Consider the following 23892-nt stretch of genomic DNA (forward strand, 5'->3'; position numbering starts at 1 on the left):
ACTGACCATTTTGGTCCTGTTGACTTATTTGTAAATCTTACTTTGCTGAACATTTTTGCTGTTTACAGTTTATCTCTATCCATCATGTCCATAATAATATTAAAGATAATTTCCAAAAACAGCAAAATTTCTTTAAAATTACATGTACCAATTCAGGGGCAGCAACCCAACAACGGGTTGTCCCATTCATCTTAAAATTTCAGGGCAGATAGATCTTGACCAGATAAACAATTTTACCTCGTGTCAGATTTGCTCTAAATGCGTTGGTTTTTGAGTTATAACCAAAAACTGCATTTAAGCTCCATGTTCTATTTTTAGCCATGGCGGCCATGTTTTTTGATGAAATGGGAATCTTGGTTTGATGCTGGGTCACCGGACGCATTTTTCAAACTAGATACCCTAAAGATGATTGTGTCTAAGTTTGGATTAATTTGGCCCGGTAGTTTCAGAGGAGAAGATTTTTGTAAAAGATCATAGAAATTAACGAAAAATGATTAAAAATTGACTATAAAGGGCAATAACTCCTAAAGGGGTCAACTGACCATTTTGGTCATGTTGACTTATTTGTAAATCTTACTTTGCTGAACATTATTGCTGTTTACAGTTTATCTCCACCTATAATTATAATATTCAAGATAATAACCAAAAACAGTAAAATTTCCTTAAAACTACCAATTTAGGGGCAGCAACCCATCAAGGGGTTGTCCGATTCATCTAAAAATTTCAGGGCAGATAGATCTTGACCTGATAAACAATTTTACAATGTCAGATTTGCTCTAAATGCTTTGGTTTTTGAGTTATAAGCCAAAAACTGCATTTTACCCCTATGTTCTATTTTTAGCCATGGCGGCCATGTTTTTTGATGAAATGGGAATTAAAACACAAACTTTATTCTAGATACCCTAGGAATCAATCAGATGAAGTTTGGTTTGAATTGGTTCTGTAGTTTCAGAGGAGAAGACTTTTGTAAATGTTAACGACGACAGATGCAGGACGACGACGACGGACGCCAAGTGATGGGAAAAGCTCACTGGGCCCTTTGGGCCCAGTGAGCTAAAAATGCTTATTTGGGACCTTTTTTTGGCCCCTTATTCCAAAACTGTTTGGACCAAAACTCCCAAAATCAATTCTAACCTTGCTTTTGTGGTCCTAAACCTTATGGTCATAGAAATTTCATAGATTTCTGTTGACTTATACTAAAGTTATTGTGCGAAAAATAAGAAAAATGCTTATTTGGCCCTTTTTGGCCCCTAATTCCTAAACTGTTGGGACCAAAACTCCCAAAATCAATCCCAACCTTCCTTTTATGGTCATTAACCTTGTGTTTAAATTTCATAGATTTCTATTCTTGATTGTAAAGAGAGCTTCCAATTAAAAAATAAATAGTATGTTACTGCTAACATGGTTAATTTTCAAACTAACCCAAGAATAAAAAATGTCACCTCTATGTCCTCAACATTTACTTGTACATGTACGTACATTGTACATGTAAGGGACGACATCAAAAGATTGATGTAGGATAAAAAATTTAAATCAAATAGTTTGGGGGTGGGGGGTTTAAAATTCTGAAAGTTTTGTATATCTAAAATCGATATTTACATATATATCCCTATTGGTAAATCAATTTTTCCCAAAGTAAGTTAAGAGGGGGGTGTGGGGGTCAGTGAAAAAACTATGTGAAGTAAGTTTTTTATCCTACATTGTACATTGAACTTTTGATGTCGTCCCTAAGTCTGAAACAAAAAAATATTTAAACAACTTAAACATAACTTTCATGACATACCTCTAATCATACATTTGCAATGTTTCATTGGCCATGTTTGCTGCTGCTCCTTATTTGCACATGAATCAATACACTTTTCAAATCCACTTTTAGTCTAGATACATGTATAAATATAGAAATCATCGCCTCTAATGACTTCTGTTTTGTTGATTATTTTCCACTACTTCTTTAAGTGCTTGTACTTTCTTTAAAAAATGCTAAAAGAAAAATGTTTAAATGCATAAACATGATAAAAGGAAGTTATGATACATGTAACTGGCAAAATTGCCTCACTTTGACATTTCAAAATAAGACTAACAGATTTGCCCTAAAAATATGGCTTTATAAAAAGCATTTCATCAATTATTTTAATGTTCTTCTGCATCATTTCAAATCAATATGATCAATACGACATTTTAATGAATGAACTGGTTATATTAAAATATTGCATCTCTGATTTTGTCAATTAATGTCAATCTTTGCGCAATAAACATAATACATTTACATGTATTAACATGATTAAGGAATTTGAAATTTTAAGTTACATGTGTATATGAAGATGTGGTATGAGTGCCAATGAGACAACTCTCCATCAAAATAACAATTTATAAATGTAAATTATAGGTCAAGGTACGGCCTTTAACATACATGTAGAGCCTTGGCTCACACCTAACAGCATGTATATACATGAATGTATCACAATTTTGTGCTGTATTCGTGTCAGTTCTGACTTTAATACACCTATGTAAATAATAAAATTGAGAATGGAAATGGGGAATATCTATACATTAAATGTCTATCAAACCATCTAATGCCCAATTTTTTTAATTTCTATAGAATTACAACCACATGATTAATTATATGCCTTTTCACAATGAAAATGACATGAAAAAAAATAGTATAATAACAGCATCCCCCTTTTACATGTTTTATAAAGTGACTTGTATTTATTTTGTACACTGTTAAACAATCTTTTGTGTCTGGCTTCATGCATTTAGTGATATTTCTTTTGGTACTGGATATTGATTGGTATGTCTTATATAAAATTATGAGTGAGTTTTAATTCATGTTTCAAACAAGCAGATAGTTTATGGGTATTAAAATTAGAAAACATTTCAGAAAAGAATACCCACTTTAGAGTGGTCCGTAACAGCCTAAGACACATGTAATCTTATTTTTTTTATTTAAATTACCTTTAAAGGAATTATTGAAGCATCATCACGCATGACTGGAGAGGCCCCAGTTTGGCAGTCAATGCAACCCCCCACTTTTATTAACATTTCTGGATCTGCCACTGTTGACCAATTTAACCAGCTGTGAAAATGAGATAAAGGTTATGTGAAACTTGGCATTCACTACACACAAAACAGTTGACCTATTACTTATTTACTTGGAATGATCAAGTTTTTACATAAACTAAAATCATATAAAATCAAACAGTGACTGTGTATCCCAAACTCTGTGCATGTATGATTGACAAAAGGTGGTCAATGGTTTTCAGGGTGTTTGGTGGTGTTTTGGGTGACGAAAAGACCCACCCCTCTGGATTTCATGTTTTTCTGCCCCAGATTTTGCAATCAGGACCCCTCCAACCCCCTAAAACACAAATACTTTGTTTACAAAATACCCTGTTCTCACAAGAAGGTCATAAATAAGGAACCGGTACCCTATTCTAACCAGCAGGGCATGAAACAGCAACCCTAATTTTTGGCATGTTTGTAATATAAAAGTAATATAGGAAGTACCCCCCCCCCCCCTTTTTTCTCAGATACAAACATACCCTTCATATGTCGGATAGTGTTGTATTATTATGTTTTATGATATAAACTCATCATGCTCAATGGAACTGAAAGTTGAAGTACATGAAGTATGGAAGATGTCTTAAATTATTTACAGAGTATGGACTATGGACGTGCACGGTGTGGTGGTACATGGTCGACACAGAGAATTTAATGCTTACATCTTTCTGCTTTAAAAATCCATTTTAAAAAATGTGAATGATAAATTTATTTTTACCTTTCTTTGTGCTTTCCAAGTGGCAAGTCACCAATCAAAACAAAAACACTTTCCGTTGCGTTGACTTTCATTTCAATCGTTCCCTGTTTTTTTCCAGTGAATCTACAAGTTATCTATTTCCATTTATTTGTTAATCGGTTTGGCCATCAGTTTGAACAACCAGAGTTGTTTATACCATATATCTCTGACTTTGTCCATTCTTGCAGTTAGTTTAAAAAAATTGAAACCTCCATCCGCAGCTCGTGAGCGTCCATAGTATTGCGTCATAGTATACAAAATGGAAACGGTGAGAATTCCGGGTTTGCGTACTCACGTACATTTGCTAAAGTGAGGGTCTGGAAACCGTTTCGGGAGGAAAGAATAAAGAATGATGGACAAATTAAAGTGCAGAATAATGAGAAAAAAATAAAGAAAGGAAAGAGGAGAGTAAAAATGCAAAAAATAGAACAAAGAACATTTGAGAATCATGGGATTCAACTTCTAAATTATAATTAGACTGAATATTGAAAATTATTGAAAGTAAAGGACACATTATAAATGAAGAAACAGAGAAAATGTTAATGGTCTGAAAATTAAAGATATAAAGGACCCTCATCCAGAACCTTGTATTTATTTTTATTCAATTAGTTTGTTACATTCAGGGGCGGATCCAGGATTCGCAGTTAGGGGGGGGGCAAAGTTTTATATTCGCCGAGCGGAGGGAGGCGAAAAAAATTTGGAGTTTTTTTTAGGTAAAACTATTAAAATATTCTTCCAAAGGGGTGAAATGTAGATATTTTGAACTATTGTGCAGTAAAATGAGCAAGAAATTAAAGTTTCAAAATGAAACGGCCATAATCCACACCTGACAACAAACTACAGATATAGACGTCCGGACGCAAAGTGAGACGAGACAGTTCACAATTGCTCACCTGACCAATATATTTTGCAAACGAAAATTTCTACTTTTACCAGCGATTTTTTATTTTTAGCTCACCTGGCCCGAAGGGCCAAGTGAGCTTTTCTCATCACTTTGCGTCCGGCGTCTGTCGTCGTCCGTCGTCGTCCGTCGTCGTCCTGCGTTAACTTTTACAAAAATCTTCTCCTCTGAAACTACCAGGCCAAATTAAACCAAACTTGGCCACAATCATCATTGGGGTATCTAGTTTAAAAATTGTGTCCGGTGACCCGGTCAACCAACCAAGATGGCCGCCATGGCTAAAAATAGAACATAGGGGTAAAATGCAGTTTTTGGCTTATAACTCAAAAACCAAAGCATTTAGAGCAATTCTGACATGGGGGTAAAATTGTTTATCAGGTCAAGATCTATCTGCCCTGAAAATTTCAGATGAATCGAACAACCTGTTGTTGGGTTGCTACCCCTAAATTGGTAATTTTAAGGAAATTTTGCTGTTTTTGGTTATTATCTTGAAAAATATTATAGATAGAGATAAACTGTAAACAGCAATAATGTTCAGCAAAATAAGATTTACAAATAAGTCAACATTACCGAAATGGTCAAATGACCCCCTTAGGAGTTATTGCCCTTTATAGTCAATTTTTAACCATTTTTTGTAAATCTTAATTATCTTTTACAAAAATCTTCTCCTCTGAAACTTCTGCGCCATATTAAACCAAACTTGGCCACAATCATCATTGGGGTATCTAGTTTAAAAATTGTGTCCGGTGACCCGGTCAACCTACCAAGATGGCCGCCATGGCTAAAAATAGAACATAGGGGTAAAATGCATTTTTTGGCTTATAACTCAAAAGCCAAAGCATTTAGAGCAATTCTGACATGGGGTAAAATTGTTAATCAGGTCAAGATCTATCTGCCCTAAAAATTTCAGATGAATCGAACAACCTGTTGTTGGGTTGCTACCCCTAAATTGGTAATTTTAAGGAAATTTTGCTGTTTTTGGTTATTATCTTGAAAAATATTATAGATAGAGATAAACTGTAAACAGCAATAATGTTCAGCAAAATAAGATTTACAAATAAGTCAACATTACCGAAATGGTCAAATGACCCCTTTAGGAGTTATTGCCCTTTATAGTCAATTTTTAACCATTTTTCGTAAATCTTAGTTATCTTTTACAAAAATCTTCTCCTCTGAAACTACTGCGCCATATTAAACCAAACTTGGCCACAATCATCATTGGGGTATCTAGTTTAAAAATTGTGTCTGTTGACCTGGTCAACCTACGAAGATGGCTGCCATGGCTAAAAATAGAACATGGGATAAAATGCAGTTATAACTCAAAAACAAAAGCATTAAGAGGAAAACTGGCATGGGTTAAATTGTTTATCAGGTCAAGATCTATCTGCCCTGAAAATTTCAGACGAATCGATAGTCAATTTTTAACAATTTTCATAAAATTTGTAAATTTTTACTAACACTTTTAACTGAAACTACTGGGCCAATCATTATAGATGGGGATATATGTACGCAGCAAGAATGTTCAGTAAAGTTAGATCTACAAACATATCACCATCACCAAAACACAATTTTGTCACGAATCCATCTGTGTCCTTTGTTGAATATTCACATATACAAATGTACCAAGGTGAGCGACACAGGCTCTTTAGAGCCTCTAGTTTAATTGTCCTTCCATAATATCTGGGTTTTTTTACTCTTTTGATTTTCGCAGGTTGTGCCAGACTTTACTGTGTTCGCTAAAAACAACTAAAATCAGAATGAGATGCATTTACGCAGATATCTTTATTTTCTTGGGATGCCAAGCATGTAATACGATACAGAATTCGACTTAATTTTTAGGTTTGCAAGTGAGAAACAAATATAGACACAGAGATACAAATTAATAAACTAAGCTTCCGCCTGAAACACTATCTTTCATTACGGATATTATGAAAGAATCTCACCTGCCGACTGTTTTCTTGATCGCACCATGATGAAATTTTGAAAGTGAGTAAGGGATGTTTTGGAACTACGATTTATCAAAGAAATTGATTATAAAAACCGGAAATACAATATAACATTTGTATTTACTTTAACTGCTAAAACCTATTATATTTGTCATCAAATGCAGCTACGCGTGTGACACCTTCCCGTTTGAAATAATAACTTTAATAAAGCGTAGGTCAGTTGATTAGTAATCATGTTGATTAGTAATCATGTTGATTCTGTTAAACTGACTGTTTTATATACTTTGAATGTTAAAAAACATGGAATGGTCTCTTCTGATAATTAAATATGTTGAAGTCAACCCATGCTTTGCAAATTTTAGGGAGGGGGGGCACGCCCGCCACGCCCCCGCCTAAATCTGCGCCTGACATTTCTTTTTTCTTTTATGTGGTAGTAGTTTGATAAAATTAGTTGTCATATTTTTTTTAAAGTGACAGTGTTTGAGTTGGTCGAGTTGTATAGAAAAGAGAAATTGAGAAGGACGTTTATTCTCAAGAGTTACAACTGTTCTAGTAGCATGCTTTGGCAGATTAGAGGAACATAATTTAGTGACTATTGTTTGTCATGATTTTAACATGATAAAATGCTTCTTTCCACTAATTCTAAAGAGCCGCATTGAACAAGACAGAAACTACCTCAGACAATCTGACACTTACTAAGGGGAGACCATTTAACTTAAAAATATTAATTTGATGAAAAAAAATATATTCTGGTCAGTCAAGCAGATGACAAAAATATTATTCTGAATGTGGATTTCCCACATACCTAATAGTGTTTAATTTTGACAAAATAATTTGATTGATAGCGTCGAAAAATTAATTAAATTTGTACACACTGTGTGCAAAAAAAAACTTCTGAGTCAGAAAAAATAATCATACCCTCTCTTTTTGAAGTTTAATTCTTTCCCCCTTAATTTAAGTAATCATATAAAATCTGAAAACATATGTTTTTAAGCATCCATATGTTTATAGGGTATTACTCAAAACATACGTTAACAACCTGTTTTTAAACATATGTTTACCAGGTGTTACTCAAAACATGCGTTTACCAGGTGTTTTTACAAACATATGTAAACCACATGTTTTCAAACGCATGTTTACCAGGTGTTTCTTAAACATGTTTACCAGGTGTTCTTGAAAACGTATTGTAAACATGCGTTTCACCATATGTTTACCATGTGTTTTGAGTAACAGGTGGTAAACATGTGTTTGAAACCATGCGTTTCCCATATGTTTGAAAAACATGTGGTAAACATGCGTTGATGAACGCATGTGAAACACATGTTTACAAAACGCATGAGAAACATACGTTTGACCATATGTTTACCATATGTTTTAAGAAACACCTGGTAAACATGCGTTTAAAAAATCTATATGCAAACATTCGATGTGGTCGATTTTCCACTCCTGAATATTTACTGTCTTTAAAAAAATACAACCAAAGTTCTCTTTCAAAAGTAATATTTATAACATTGAAGAAAGCAATATATTAAACTTTAGTCCCATTACCAATTGAGCACTTACAAATACACATCATTCAAAGTTTTATGTTAGCTTCAAAAGGCAATATGTATTTAATTTGTGAACACTCAAAGTTTATACAAAAGGATGCACTTTGTCCTTCTGAAGAATGTATACGTCTAAATATGTGACATCTTTACGACAGTACGACAGGCATTCTCCATGGGCTAGTCTGTGATCACCATAACTTATATATACTCCGTTTAAAATACAGCACAATATATCAATCTGTTATGCATGGTCATGTGGTTTGGTATAGAGGGTGTAAAGAAGAGGGGGTATCTGCATGGAAGAACGCGAAATAAAATTGCCATTTCACGATAAACAAACAATTAAAAAAAATTGCACGTTGATCTTTTTACTGATTTCACGAAACACGGTGAATAACGAACCCTTTTCATTGCTACACGTGAAATAAAAATGTCAAAAGACGTTGCACGAAAATAACCCTTTACCACCCTCGTGTATGCGACCAATATGCTTTGTTACCTTTTTACAAATATTTAAGTTATATTACATACTTTTTAAAAGCTTTTAATTGTAATCAAAATTATATATTTAAATAACATAATATTATGTTAAAGAAAGCCCCAATAATATAAAATATAACATACTATTATGATTACGACATTCATTTTAACACAATTCTATAACTTAAACTGTTGGTGATTTTGTACGATTATTGTCAAACCACTGTATTATGATATACCAGGACCTGCATTTAGAGGTTGACTCGTATTGAATTTACATTTTACGATGAATTATTAAATACCGTGTGTTGACCTCCAAATGCTCTTTAATATCTATCGCTGTATAATTGTCTGATTGATGAAAATAAAGGCGACCGTAGTTTACCGATGCTGAAATTAATTTTCGTAAATAGACAAAGAAGAGACACGTCATGAGTACAAACAAGTACGTAGTGAATTGCAAGTAATGAAAGCTGTTCAGGATCGGATGCCTCGTCTCCTGCTATGTGCATCGTAAATTACACTCCGCCGAATGTCCCATTTTGTTTAATAACAGATCTAACAGCTATATAAGTTAAGCTCATATGTTTCATTTATTCATATATCAGGATACTGTGTGAATCTTACATAATTAATGGCGGACAGATTTGCCTTCAAGTGTAAATACATCCATTATTTGAAGTATATTTTATGTCAAAAAGTTTTAAAAATATCCACGGTAAATTCTAGGAACGTTGAGTCCCATTTAGCAAAAGAAGGCCCCTTTTTTTAACTTGCCCATATGCCAGTCAGAGCTCTGACATAAACAAGTCAGAATAAAATGACTTCCATAGGTCAGATATAATTTGATGTAAGTGTTGTCTCCCTTCTTGCACTCAACAGAATATGACTTGTACAGGTCAGTTTATGTCAGACTTTAATTTATCATAAAATGACTTCCACAGATCAGCTTTTGCACAAAATATTGTGACTTAATATCGTCATATTCTAATAAGAATTATGTCCCTTTTTGATGCATTTTGACTTAGAGAGGTCATTTTTTGTTCTGACTTGAAGCAGTCATTACTACCACTTTGTTATCAATCTCCATAAAAATAAAGTGATTACTTGTTTCCAATCAAAGAGTTTAAAAAGTGGGGCTCATCAAACCTTCTTCTTTCCAGAATCTTAACATAAAATATTTATATATCTCATTAAATTTAATCATTTCAAAATACAAACAAGAACCAGGGGAGAAAAAATGGATCATACAATTTTCTGTCAATATCAAAAGATTTACAAAATACAATATTGGATACATTTACTAGTACCATGACAATACCTTGAATCTTCCAAGGAAAAAATAAAGGATCTATTCTCATCCACTTTTAGCTAAATTTATCAAGAGCAAAACATTTATTATTTTAATATTTCATTGAGGTAAATACTGCTGTGCTAACTGACTCAAACAAGTCACACTGGGGCTGCTTCATTTGTTCTAGGTCGGGCTATGCCCGGTTCGCCCTATCACGTGACCGGGTTAAATATGGCTGAAAATAAAACGAGTGGAACCGGCTGATTTAAAGATGGCGACAGAAGTTCAAATTTATACTTTTTTGCATTCTAAGCTAGGGAATATAAAAGATGAACCTATTAACAATAAATATATATTTTTAAGATGTAGACTTTTTTTCTGAGGCCTTATTCATCATAAAAACGTTTCTCCGGGATAATTTTATGAATTTGAAAATAAAATATAGCATGGCAATTTAATATCGTCGTAGTGGACTAATTTAGTATCATGTATCATACTAGTCTGATTGACAAAAATCAACATTCACCTTTTAAATTCCGATAATTTATTCATCATAAAAACGTTTCTCCGGGATAATTTTATGAATTTGAAAATAAAATATAGCATGGCAATTTAATATCGTCGTAGTGGACTAATTTAGTATCATGTATCATACTAGTCTGATTGTAAAAAATCAACATTCACCTTTTAAATTCCGATAATTTATTCATCATAAAAACGTTTCTCCGGGATAATTTTATGAATTTGAAAATAAAATATAGCATGGCAATTTAATATCGTCGTAGTGGACTAATTTAGTATCATGTATCATACTAGTCTGATTGACAAAAATCAACATTCACCTTTTAAATTCCGATAATTTATCTAAAATTGCACTTTCCGCCATACTTTTATGACCGGCTGATTGCTTGCCGGTTAGTGTACACCGGCGAGAGCGGCGTATGCCTATTTGCGCCGGCGGCTTATTTTACAGCAAATGAAGCGACTGTGCCTATACCGGAAGCGTCAACCGGGCTAAGCCGGGCTAAGCCGCTGTGGCAAATGAAGTACTACCACTATGTTCTGACTTAAAAAAGTCAGTAAAAACTAAGTAATTCTAAGTCCTTATTCAACCCAACTTCTTTTTTATCTTTCTTCCTTTTTTTCTACTGTTTTTCTGCTACTGCCTTTGTTTTTCTTTATATTGTTTATCAAATTTGGAATTCAAAGTTCTTCTTTCTTTAAGCCTTTTTTTGTTAGCATGGTTTTGTAGTTTTTTATTTTGTTTAAGATTGTCCAACTTCCTCTGATAATTTTTTAATTTTATATTCAGCCAATATTTGCGGGTTTTCTCTTTCCAAGTCTCTTTCTTTGAATCATTTCTTCCAGATAATTTTGCCTGGCTTATGTCAGCAAGTCTAGTGGATGTTTTAAGGAATGGAAGATTTACCAAAAGTTTCTAAATTACTAGCTGTCTTTCAACTATCTGTCCTAAAAATAAAGCTAATTTTCATATTTTTCTTAAATTGTTAAATTCATGTCAGGAGTGTGACGAATTACATCTGAATGGTTAATCCTTGAAACATCTTTAAATATACCATTTTAAATCAAAATAATTGTTCTATTTTGTACAAAATTCATTTCCTCACTTTCCTATATGATATTATAGTTGTACCCACTTATTTCCTTTGATAAATTTGCATTATTCAGTGCACAAAAAATAGAAAAATGACTAATTAAAACTGATTGTGCCAAAACAATCATGATAAATACCACATTTCAGAGGTAAATGATATGAATATTACTTGGTTTTAACATTTCTTACACAAAGAAACTTGTGGAACTTGTTCTTGTGAAATTATGAATTGACAGAAAATGCCTTAAAAAAGTGTCACACTCCTGACATACATAATGCACTCCCACATCTATGATATAAACATATCTCAGTGGTAATGATTTTTTTTCTTCTCTTTGGAATAGCCACTTCTGAAAAATAAAAAAAATAAAACATTTAAGTCCTTTGTATTCTTTGGTAGATGTTTAAAGACAATTGTCACACTCCTGACATTTTGGGGTGCCTCTCTTTGTGTTTTTTTTAAATGGTCCTAAAAAGAAAGTCCTGTTCTATGGGTAAAGATATCAGAAATTGAAATCAATGATATAGCAATGTGTTTAGTGATTTTTTGTGAAAGTTTAAAGCATTTTTCAATCTTTATAAAATATGTCAGGAGTGTGACAAAATACTGAAAATAGAAGGCTTTTTCTACATACAATTACATTAAAACGGTACAATGAAATGACATTTTGTTTTTTGCAAATGATCACAAAATCTCAGGGCTTTCAAAGTTTACTATTGTAACTGAAATATATTAAGATTCTTTTTATTGGCAAAAACTTCAATCACTAGTTACTATTATTTTTTTCAAATTAAGCTATTCAATTTGATTGTTATTATATGATTTAGCAGAAAAGATGGAAATTTTGGTTTTAAAATTTTCCTTTTTATATTGACTTTCATTTGGAAAAGGTCTGAGCAATGTTTTCTTGACTGTTTTATTACCAAACTTGTTTTTAAGTAGTATGTTTTCTGTTAAATATTTTTGAGATGTATGCTATTAAAATTTAAGATTATTCAATGTGTCTGTTTCGTTTGGCCTGAAACTTTGGAAATTATAAAATTTAAAGTATTGGTAATAGGGCAAGACAAAAAGAAATACAAAATATTAAGTTTGAAATTGGACCCCCCATGTCACACTTTTGCTTCATTTTTTCTGATTCCACCCATATTCTAAAATACTCTTAACATTAAAAACAAGTCAGTATCTTCAAATCATTCTGAGTCTTATTGAATTAAAGTCAGAATAGTTATCAAAAGTACCAGGATTGTCATTTAGTATGCCAGACGTGCGTTTCATTCAGACTTTTATAAGTCAGAACATACTGACTTCCAATGTTCTTCTCACTTCTGTAGAAACAAAGACTATCTATATTTTGAATAAAAGGTTAATGCTTTATGTGGCTATGCATCTGGGGTAAGAATTATAGATGCGTAACTTCATAGGAAAACATATATGCCATGTAATTAATAAGAAGTGATTTATGTGAGAGGAACATAATACTGAATAGACAATTCTGTTGTTTGCTGAAACACTGATCAATATAATATGTAAAGGTGGTCTCTCAGCAAATAAAAATAATTGTAACAGGATGCTGTTAGGAGGTCTCTCAAACAAAGCTCCAATAATATGTCATTCCCATGGTCGCCTGACATTGAGCAAGTTCAAGTAAAAATTGGTTTGGTCTAGTAAAGTGATATGCATACATGTAGGTAACTTCTAGGGATTGACCCTGTATGTCATTCAAATCTTCTTGAAATGACGAACAGGAATATTATATGGTTAAAGGGTGGTGATCCAGACCATTTCAGAAAGGTGGATGGGGATGACCTCAATGGACTTTCCCTTTATTTCATTTGATTCGTTGTATTGTCCCATATAATAATATATAGGCTTAAGGGGTGGGGATCTCAACCGCTTACAAATTTACAAACATAAGGGAGTGGGGTGACCCCAAGGGACTTTATCATTTGATTTGTCTTGTTGTCACTTACACTTATATATATGGTACAGGGGTGGGGGTCTTGACCATTTACATGTTTTCACACAGGAGGGTGTGTGTGACCCCCCTCCCCCCTAAGGGACTTCCCCTATATTTCATTGGGTTTGTTTTATTTTCCCATACAAGAATATATATGGTTTAGGGGTGGGGATCTCGACCGTTTACAAAATATGAAAACATTTGCAAATGGCAAGGGGGGGGGGGGTTAAACCCAGAGACTAGCCCGGTATATTTCATTCAAATCAATTTGACATTATAAAAAGGAATATATATGGTTTAAAGGGGATCTTATCATTTTCAAGATATAAGATTTTTCTCAAATGACAAGGGGTGGGGCGACCCATAGAGACTTGCCTGGTATATTTCATGATACTTTACAGAGAGAACAAATTGAGTTTAGGGGGCAGGCCCGATCTCGACTGTTCACAAGTTAAATGACAGGGGTAGGGGTTATCCCTTTGAGACTCATCCTACATTTCCTTTGATTTATTTTTAATATCATATTCCATAATCATAACTGAAAACCCGTTTTGTGAATCTCTTAATGTTCTCAAGTTAAAATCATTTTTTTTTTAATTAAAACTAAAAAAATATTTGGTTCTTTAGTTAAACCCTCCCTTTCTTTTTCCTTTATTTAAATTATTCCGATTTTCATTTCATTTTCATGAATATCAATATTCAAAAGATCGTTTTTCTCATTGGGAGAAACGAAAAAACAAATATATTTAATAAGCCGCAAACTCGCAAACTCGGAAAGGTTTAAAAGTCAATTCATGATTGAGTTTAAAAATAGAAAAATCACGTGACGATGTTCATCTCGAAGCAATAATTTCACTTTTAAAATTGCACTGACTGGTTAATAATGTTAATACTGTTTAAGACAACACGAGTTGTCTCCCGAAAATAACAGTTCATTATCATAACAACATTTTCTGACCTGAACAAGTCAGAATTGTCAGACACCAGGTCATCTCAAAGGCCACGCGTCCGTATTTACAGGTCACCCGCCTTCATGAAACAGCAACAAAATCACTTGCAAAGACCTTCTTTACACGTAAAAAATATTAAAATGGCCATGAAAATACGGAGGTAATATGAATGACCATCTGAAAATGACCACATTGACCTAGATTTTCACTAAAAAAACGTAAATAATCACTATATTTTCAATAACTTCTCGTTCAAGAAACTCCCAAAACAATAACTCTCAAACACGTGATCTCTCGCAAAAAACCACGTGATCGTAAGTGTCTTACTTCGGCGGCAAATTCAAAATAACTTCTGGTATGACGGACTTGATGGAAAACTACGCAACACAAAAATTGACCCATACAGGTCAGAGTTTCAAAACATTTTCTGACTTTCAGAAGAAGTCAGTATATTCTGACTTGTTTATGTCAGAGCTCTGACTGTATGCATGAATCAGGCAAGCAAATCAACTTGTCCAACTTTCAAATCTGAACAACTTTGGTTATACACGTCACACTACAATGTACCTGATCATTTATTAAAATCAACACACAAAGCAAAATACATGTACAAAAATATATAACTTGGTGTCACCATCACTAACGATCTGACATGGAATTCCCATAACATCCCTAATAAACATGATAAAGCAAATTAATGCATCCATCACTGAGATTTATTAATGGAAATGGAAAAACCAACAGCATTAAAACAAAAGAATTTGTATGACAAAACATACATCTCAAATGTATGTCGGACCAAAAATAGAATACTGAAGTGTTGTCTGGGACCCCTGGCAGAAATTGTTTGTCTAATTTCCATGCATTAAGGAAAACAAAAAAAGACGAAATACTATAAACATAATTACATTATAAAAAAAATACTGATCTGATATATATTATCTACAAAAAATTCACTGCTAATTATATAACTTCTACAATGTACTATTAATTTTTGTGATCAACATGATAAATCTGTAAGTTCAAGTTCAAAATCAGTATTTTATCAGAGATGTCTTGAGATACATGTATCAGAGACTGAGCAAATCATATGCAACTTTTATATATTGACTGAAATAGAACAGATTAGATGATTTATATTACATGTATTATTTATCTATGAATTATATTTTTTTTTATTTCCAAGTATTTGGAGTTGATATCAACATTTGTGAAGAAATAATTTTTCATAAACTTCAATTCCTATTCCCCCCTTAAATCATATACATGATAAAGATTAAGGTATAGATATGAAAAAAACACTTTAATTAATATTATTATTATATTTTTTAGGACTAACATGGCTATTGGTATACAGGACAGAGAAGTACAAAAAACTGAAAGCAGAAGTAGAAAAACAGAGTAAAAAGTGTAAGAAAATATTAACAAGTCCAAAACATTGTGATCATGTGATAGTCATGATAGTTGTTCGGATGTATGAATGAATTACTGTGAAAGTACTTTTATTCGTGGGGTACCAATTTTCGTGGTTTTTGTGGATGACTTTATCCACAAATTTAAGTGTCCAACGAAATAAAACAACCATTGTCCAAATCAAGACAAGTCACATGGAAAGATCCCCATCGGTAGGTTTGACCACTGATATGATCTAGAGAATATATTGAGTAACGCCAAATCTGAGAATACTTTAATAGCAGTCACAGAACTACAACCTCATGCAGGATAATACCAATTTAATCTTAAATAGCCTAAACTGTACAACTTTTGATTCTTTGATTCTCATAAAATATATCATTTTGATCGATGAAAGTCAGATATCCGGTATAGATATGCTAGAATGATAAAGTGTTCATTTTATATCCTCACAGCTCTCGTACATATGGAAAATTATAACTTCATGCTGGGCTTGATTTTTATAAGAATTATTTGACAATTCAAGATACGTTTTAAATTATAGTATTTGTTTATGTTTCAATAGGTGACATGTTTATGGCCTAATTGACACCTTTGATGGTCTTTAATCTGTTGATCACCTTATCATGGGTTAATTAGATTGATTGATTGTTGGTTGCTTAACGTCCAGTGGTGGGTTAAGTAGTGTTATCACTACGATTTACACAGGTGAATGTTTACTTTGCAATTTCCTTCAATCCAGACTATTTGAAACCTTCGTTTCTAAAGGCTTTAATTTTTCAATATTTTTAAAACTAAAATCCACGAATTTAAAAACCCACGAACATGTAAATATTGCTCAATCCACGAAAATTGGTACCCACGAATTAAAGTACTTTCACAGTAGCATGCATTTCATTTTAATTGAAAAAGATGGACATACACACATAGAACTGCTGGACTGATAAATGAAATCATTGCCTAATATTTTCAAGTTCTATATCCTAGGGGGACTTTTATATGTTATTCACACAAATAATCCTGAATAAAATAGATTTTGTTGCAATATTTTGCTCTCATTGACAAGAATTTAAATGAGAGTGAGAGAGCTATTATCATAAAGAGGATAAACATGATAAAAGATAAGTATTTTCTTCAGGAGTTTTGAAAAAAAAATGGTGTAGGAAAGTTTTATAAGGGAGGAGGGGTGCATAGAAAGGGCAGAGGGGCGCCGTTCCCCTTACTTTTACTACACATGCTACATATGTAGTTTTTACACTGCTTTGCAAAATAATTTTATTTAGATTAAAATTCTTCTAAAATATGTAGTGAAATGGTAGATTGCAGGCCGAAATTGTGCAAAACAATAAAAACAATGAGCAAAGCCTATACTGCATAGTCAGCTATAAAAGACCCAGATAAGACAATGTAAAACAATTTAAACGAGAAAACAAACGGCCTCATTTATATAAAAAAATTATATGAAAAACAAATATGTAACACATAAACAAACACAACCACTGAATTACAGGCTCCTGACTTGGGACAGGCACACACAAAAATAATGTGGCGGGGTTAAACATGTAAGCGGAATCCCAACTCTTTCCCCTAACCTGGGACAGTGGTATAACAGCTGTACAACATAACAACTAACTATAAAAATCAGTTGAAAAAGGCTTAACTCATCAGATGGACAAAAATAAAAGTGGAAGTGGCATTATAAGTTTATTATGTATTTTAGTAGAAAAGTATTTTATGTATTTTAGTGGAAAAGAAGAAAGAAAGTGGAGAATCATCAGACAGAAATCAGAAGAAAAAGATTGGTAGGTCTTGTAGGTCAGATAAACTGCAATAAAATAGTATTAATGAACATTTTCCAATTTCATCTTTTTTATTGCAAGTCCAATATATACATGTATTATATAACAGGCTACTGTTGAATTGAAATACTAAATTTGAAATGCGAGATGAAATAATTGCGATTTTAACCCTGACTCATTTTTCAAAATAATAAAACATCTGAATAATTTCCGAGTTAACAGTATATTTACCAATTTTTATGTGATTTCAATTTTTTTATGTATAGCATAATATTTCTTTTTTTTCACACGGTATTGGCTATTATTAATGAACTTTTGAATACCTGCTTTTGTGTCTTCCATATATATATAAAAAAAGTTTACGTATTATTTTATCATGAATGGTATTTTTAATTTGAAGATTATTTCATTATTTGCACTCTATAGTAATAGTGTATATATTGCAATTTGGAAAATATTGGTCAAGGGAGATAAATAAAGGCAACAGTAGTATACCGCTGTTTCAAAACTTATAAATCGTTAGAAAAAAAAATAAATCTGGGTTTATACAAACTAAAACTGAGGGAAACGCATTAAATATAAGAGGAGAACAAAGACACAGCATTTAAATGTAACACACACAGAAACCAACTTAGCATTAGACAAAATCCGAAGAGAATAACAAATATAACATAAGAATAAATACATGAATTTGGGATAGAAAAGTACCTTCCCACGTCTTATAGTAATAAATCATTGAATTATATTAAACAATCAAAATTGATCATTTGCATGTAGACAAGGGAGATAAATCAGCCATTGAATTATATTAATTGATTGATTGCATGTAGACAAGGCAGATAAATCAGGTATTGAGTTAGATCAAACAATTAAAATTGATCATTTGCATGTAGACAAGGGAGGTAAATCAGTCGTTGGATTATACTAAAAAAATCAAAATTGATCATTTGCATGTAGACAAGGGGAGCAAATCAGTCATTGGATTATATTAAAAAAATCAAAATTGATCATTTGCATGTAGACAAGGGAGATAAATCAGCTATGAAAAGTAGATCAAACAATCAGAATTTATAATCAAACTAAACATTTATTTCAGAGAGACAAGAAGAGAAGTTGAAGAATAACAACAGGGATCTCTCTTTTGTAAGTTTTTAATTAAACTGATAATGCAGTTATATTTACAGGGCATTTATTTTTGCTATCAAATTAAAAGTTTATGTCTTGTTTTAAACCAAAGTCTTTTATAAATTGCAATTAATTCAAAGTGCAATAGATGTCAGGTTGCAGAGGGTTATTTTTTGCTTCTAGAATAGGGACTCCTGTTGAGAGAAATACTTGAACTTGAAATATATATAAAAGTAACGAGATGTGGTATGATTGCTAATGGAAACTAATTAACTGAATATTTAACAACTTATTCCCAGTGAATGCCTTAGTGCTTCCATGATGAGTGACTAGACACCCCTTTTTAACCAGATTTTTGTGACAACAATGTCGGTTATTGATATGGGGATGTACAGCGGGAGGTCGGGCGGACCAAATGTTGTCCGTGCATTAACTCATGAACCGTTCTTGAAAGATTGAAAAATGGCATTTCCAGTTGTGTCTGTGCATTTACTCATGAACTGTTCAACCAAAGCTTTTCAAATTTTAATATGTTGTTACTAGTGACAAAATTGAGGTCAAGTTCAATAATGACGATTTTTACTTTTACCATTAAGGAGTTATGGTTCTTGAAATATGGAAAAATGGCGTTTCCATTCATGTTGTTGCATTTACTCATGAACCGTTCAACCTAAGCTTTTCAAAATTTAATATGTTGATACTGATGAAAAAATGGAGGTCAAATTTTATTTTGACGATTTTCACTTTCACTGTTCATCAGTTATGGTTCTTGTGATATTATCAGGACACAAATAAATGTTGATAAATCCGGTTTGCTGTTGTTGTGACAGCCTCTTGTTTTAAGCTAAATAAGAAATTAAACATTTATAAATGATCAAAAATAGACTAGATAATATTTATGGAAATCTACTTTAATATGTCAGATATACTTTTACTATTAAACTCATGTAAAAGCTGCACCCATAGTTCTGAGATGTGAGTTATTAGTAATTTGATGTATGTGCAAACTGAACATAGATTGTAAAGTGTTCTTAATATTGCACAACTCGCATTGTGTTCAAGAGCTCATACACTTGTATATTCATGATTTCATAAGAATTGAAATGAGGTAACTTGCCTTACAAAAATAAAGTAACAGTTAGCAGGCTTAGCCACTACTTTTATGCCCCAGTCTAATAAAGATTGAATTGTACTAGTGGAAATATTCAAAATTTTACATAGTCCTATAGGGACAAGTTTTGATATTTAGTTTTCAGAATAGTAGATAAACAAAATTTCTGCACAGACTGTAGTAATATGATAAGAAAACTTTCTACAAATGATTATTTTATATATTTTTAGGTAAAAATGAAATCTATGTTTGCAATAGGTTTTGCATTCACAGCTCTTCTAAGCATGTTTAACTCTATGTAAGTACTTTTAGAAAACATTTCAAAAGTTATCTTATATGTAAAGATTTTTTTTATGAATTTAAAAATTATATAAGAACAAGTTTCCAGTCTCAAAGAGTGGCAAAAGATACCAAAGGTCTGTTTGTAATTCGAAAAAAAAAATGACAATGCCCCGACTAAAAAAAAGATATTTCAATAATTGCATTGCATGTATGTTTCATTATAACAATTATTTTGATTGGCTAACAGCAATCTCACATCCTTCTGAAATTGACATTCATTACACAATGAGCGGTTACACTAAGATGACACCAGGTCCAACAATAAAGTGCACAGGTAAATTAAAGAAAAGCCTTGATCATGTTGAAAGAAATTGTGTTTTCATGATTCTAGCTAAAAAATGTAATTATAAGTATTGAATGCTTCTTTTTGTAATTTCATAGGGTTGTAAAAGCATTGACCGTGCACATATTTTTAGAAGCAAAATGTCCTTTGGTCAAAGCTTTTACACCCCAATGAAATAACAAAAAGAAGCATTCAATTCTTAAATTCTTAAATGTAGTTGATGGATTAATAATATTCTGTGATCATCATTGTTTCAGATTTGATGGTAGAGTTGTAGCCAAGCTGCCATTTACACCAATTTCATTACTGCAGGGTATTTCTCATCGAAACTTGGGTGGAGATGACTACACACATTGCTCATTTATTTTCCTCTATATACTGTGTACAATGTCTATAAGACAGGTAAGCTATTTATAGTTAGCAATCAACACATGAATAATTTTAGATTCTAATGCATTTATTTTGTGTCAATGGTTCTGATTGGAAGATAGTGAGCATTCTCTATCTCCTTGTCTGTAACCAAGAAAGCTGACATTTTGAATTGTGGAATGTATTGACATGTAACTTTTACAACAATAAGCAAAAAAAACCTCACATGTTGCACCTAAAAATCTCCTTGTTATCAAGTTTGAATACATTATGAAGCAGCCAAGAAGCCAGAAAACGCCAGTGTTTAAGCTTGATGCCAGAAGGATACCTAAGAAGATAATATATTTTGACAGAATTTTCTTTAATGAAAATTTTACACTGAAATAATGATTGAAATTTAATTATAAACTTGTTTTGCATTAGAATAGAGATAAATGTATTGTATTTGAAGCTTTGCGGACGTCCTTTGGTAGTTTCACTGTCACAAAAACATGTAAACCTGTCTCTGCTAGGTGTCGCCAGGTGACCTTAATTTGTATAGTAAAACTACTGATGGATGTCCGCAAAGCTTCAAATACAATACAGTTATCTCTTAATTGGAGCATTAGCCATTATGCAACAGGTATTCAGCTTGCACTCAAAGAGTCAGTTAGGGTACCAAATTTTGAAAGAAAATGGATCCAATATGAATATCCAAAACATAACATCTCTTTAGGGCATTTCTAAGAAAAGTGACAAATTAACAATAAATACACTAGGTAAAAGTGGATATCAGTATATTTGAATAAAACAAAGCTAGGTGTTTTTTGAATAGTGGTTTTAAATGTCAATGAACACTAATAAAAAAGGGCCAAAAACAAATACTATAATGAATATTATTTGAATAGTAAAATAAGGAACTAGGAACATCAAAGCATCATTTTTTTGCTATTGTAAAAAAAAAATAATAAAAAAAATGCACTCATTGAACCTCATTGAAAAACAATTCAAAAGTCAATGATAGTTTAATCTTATTCCTTTAGAAATTCACTTCTAATTCTGTGAAGATTTTAGTTGATTTTTTAATGATTGACTATAAACAAACAAGGAATCATATTAAAAATGTTTAATATCCAATCACAAGCAATTACTGTGAATTTATTTATTTTCATAGGTATCAAGGAAAACTTGCATGTTCATAGATACTTAATTTCGTTGTTTTGCTTAGGTCTACATACATGTCTATAGGAAATTTGTCATTCATAGAACATTTAATTTCTTGGTTCATCTGTACCCATGAAATCAATGAAATTTGTATCCATGGAATAATAATGAATCCACAGTATCTTTTAAATTCAGATAATACTTACAGTTTTCTTATTATTTGTTTTAGAATATACAGAAAATTCTTGGTTTATCACCCTCTCGTGCAGCAAGCAAGCAAGGCGGAGGTCTTTTCTCGCCACCAACTCAACTGACAAAGTGATCTAGGAAGATTTATGATGAATATAATGACATATGAACTTTTCATAGCTAGTTTAAACTTTACTGTTGAAGACTTATTGCTAAATTATCAACATGTAAATGGCCTTATGTGTATGTGCAGTTTTTAGTGATGTACATAAATTTTATTATTTTTCATATTCAGTGCATATTTGAAATGTAAATATATGACAGTTAGAAATAGCCATTCAGGATTGTTTGAAAACTAATCATTATGAAAATAAACAAGACACCTTTCCAACAAGTCATTCGTATTGAACCCATGGTCAGCAAACAGAAACTGTACAAAATATATAAAGAAATAAATTTTAATGTGTATTTGTCTGTACTTGAAATTTGTTTCTTTGTTAGAGGAATGTAAACACTAGCTGTATTTGTATAGCGGTTTTGTAATCAACACAAAAAAATTTGATATCCAGCTACCATTTTCCCTTAGTTTTCTTGAGATTGATCTCAGAATGAGTATGTGTACTGAGACTTTTGAGACAATATTGAAATTATTGGAAAAAAATGCAATAGATAAGTTTCACAAAAAACCAAAACCCACATTTAAAATTTGAATAGCACTATTTGTATGCAGCATTTCTTGAAATTTCAAAGATTTTATTCCTCACTATTACCCATCATTCAACAATCACAATGTAAAATGCATGCATAAAAATATAAATAGAGGTCAATTTATTTGGAAGAGTCGTTAAAATGAAAAAGAAAAGGATACTGGGTATATATCCATGACGCAAAATCAGTACAACAAAAAAACACACAAAAGCAAAAGAATATGACTTTTACTGCTGTTCTGCATCTGAAAGTCACAGGGAGGCCTTGAACACAGAGAGAAAATTTTACCTCACTGCAAGTTTAAGATGACCCCTAGCACCTTAAAGGTTGGTTTTGCTTTTTGTGCCGCTCAATATATTTGGTGATTCCTTTGAAAAGAGGGGCCAAAGATACCAGAAGAACAGTCAAACTCATAAATCAAAAAGAAACTGACAATGCCATGGCTAAAAATATAAAAAAAAACAAACGGACAAATAATAGTACACAAGAAACAGCATAGAAAAATAAGACTGAGCAACACAAACTCCACCAAAAACTTGGGTGATCTCTAGTGCCCTAGAAGTGTAAGCAGATCCTGCTCCAAATGTGGCATCCATCAGGTTGCTCATGTTTTAGTTTTTGTTGAGCCTGCAACTTTTGTTGCAGAAAGCTCGACATACGGATGTGATCCAGCGGCGGTAGTGGGGGTGACGTTGGCTAACTTCTTAAAAGTTTTATGTTTTAGAAGGTAGAAAACCTGGATGCTTCATACTTTGTATATAGATGCCTCAGGTTACGAACTTTCCGTCAGTCACATATCCAATGTCCTTGACCTCATTTTCATGGTTCAATGACTACTTGAAAAAAAAGTTTAAAGTTTTTTTGTTATACTAAATTCCCTATTATTATAAGTAATTTGATAACTATATTTGGTATCT

The 23892-nt window shown here is 32.3% G+C and overlaps 1 protein-coding gene across 1 annotated transcript; it reads left to right on the top strand.

Annotated features, from left to right (window-relative positions):
* The first annotated feature begins 14850 nt into the window (after positions 1-14850).
* On the top strand, positions 14851-22745 carry LOC134700935 (calcium load-activated calcium channel-like). The gene is made up of 7 exons (XM_063562083.1): positions 14851-14899; positions 15826-15903; positions 17652-17708; positions 18802-18848; positions 20172-20239; positions 20824-20968; positions 22308-22745. The coding sequence occupies exons 1-7, from the start codon at positions 14851-14853 to the stop codon at positions 22398-22400; spliced, it is 537 nt and encodes a 178-aa protein (XP_063418153.1). The 3' UTR covers positions 22401-22745.
* The last annotated feature ends 1147 nt before the right edge of the window (positions 22746-23892 follow it).

This window comes from Mytilus trossulus, unplaced genomic scaffold, assembly GCF_036588685.1.
Source record: "Mytilus trossulus isolate FHL-02 unplaced genomic scaffold, PNRI_Mtr1.1.1.hap1 h1tg000210l__unscaffolded, whole genome shotgun sequence".
In the NCBI taxonomy this organism is placed as follows: Eukaryota; Metazoa; Mollusca; class Bivalvia; order Mytilida; family Mytilidae; genus Mytilus; species Mytilus trossulus.

Coding starts and splice junctions, on each gene's coding strand:
- LOC134700935 (XM_063562083.1), top strand. CDS start 14,851: ATGACGGACTTGATGGAAAACTACGCAACACAAAAATTGACCCATACA. Junction 14,900..15,825: donor ACAAAAATTGACCCATACAG/GTCAGAGTTTCA, acceptor TATATTTTTTAG/GACTAACATGGCTATTGGTA. Junction 20,240..20,823: donor CTAAGCATGTTTAACTCTAT/GTAAGTACTTTT, acceptor TCATTGTTTCAG/ATTTGATGGTAGAGTTGTAG.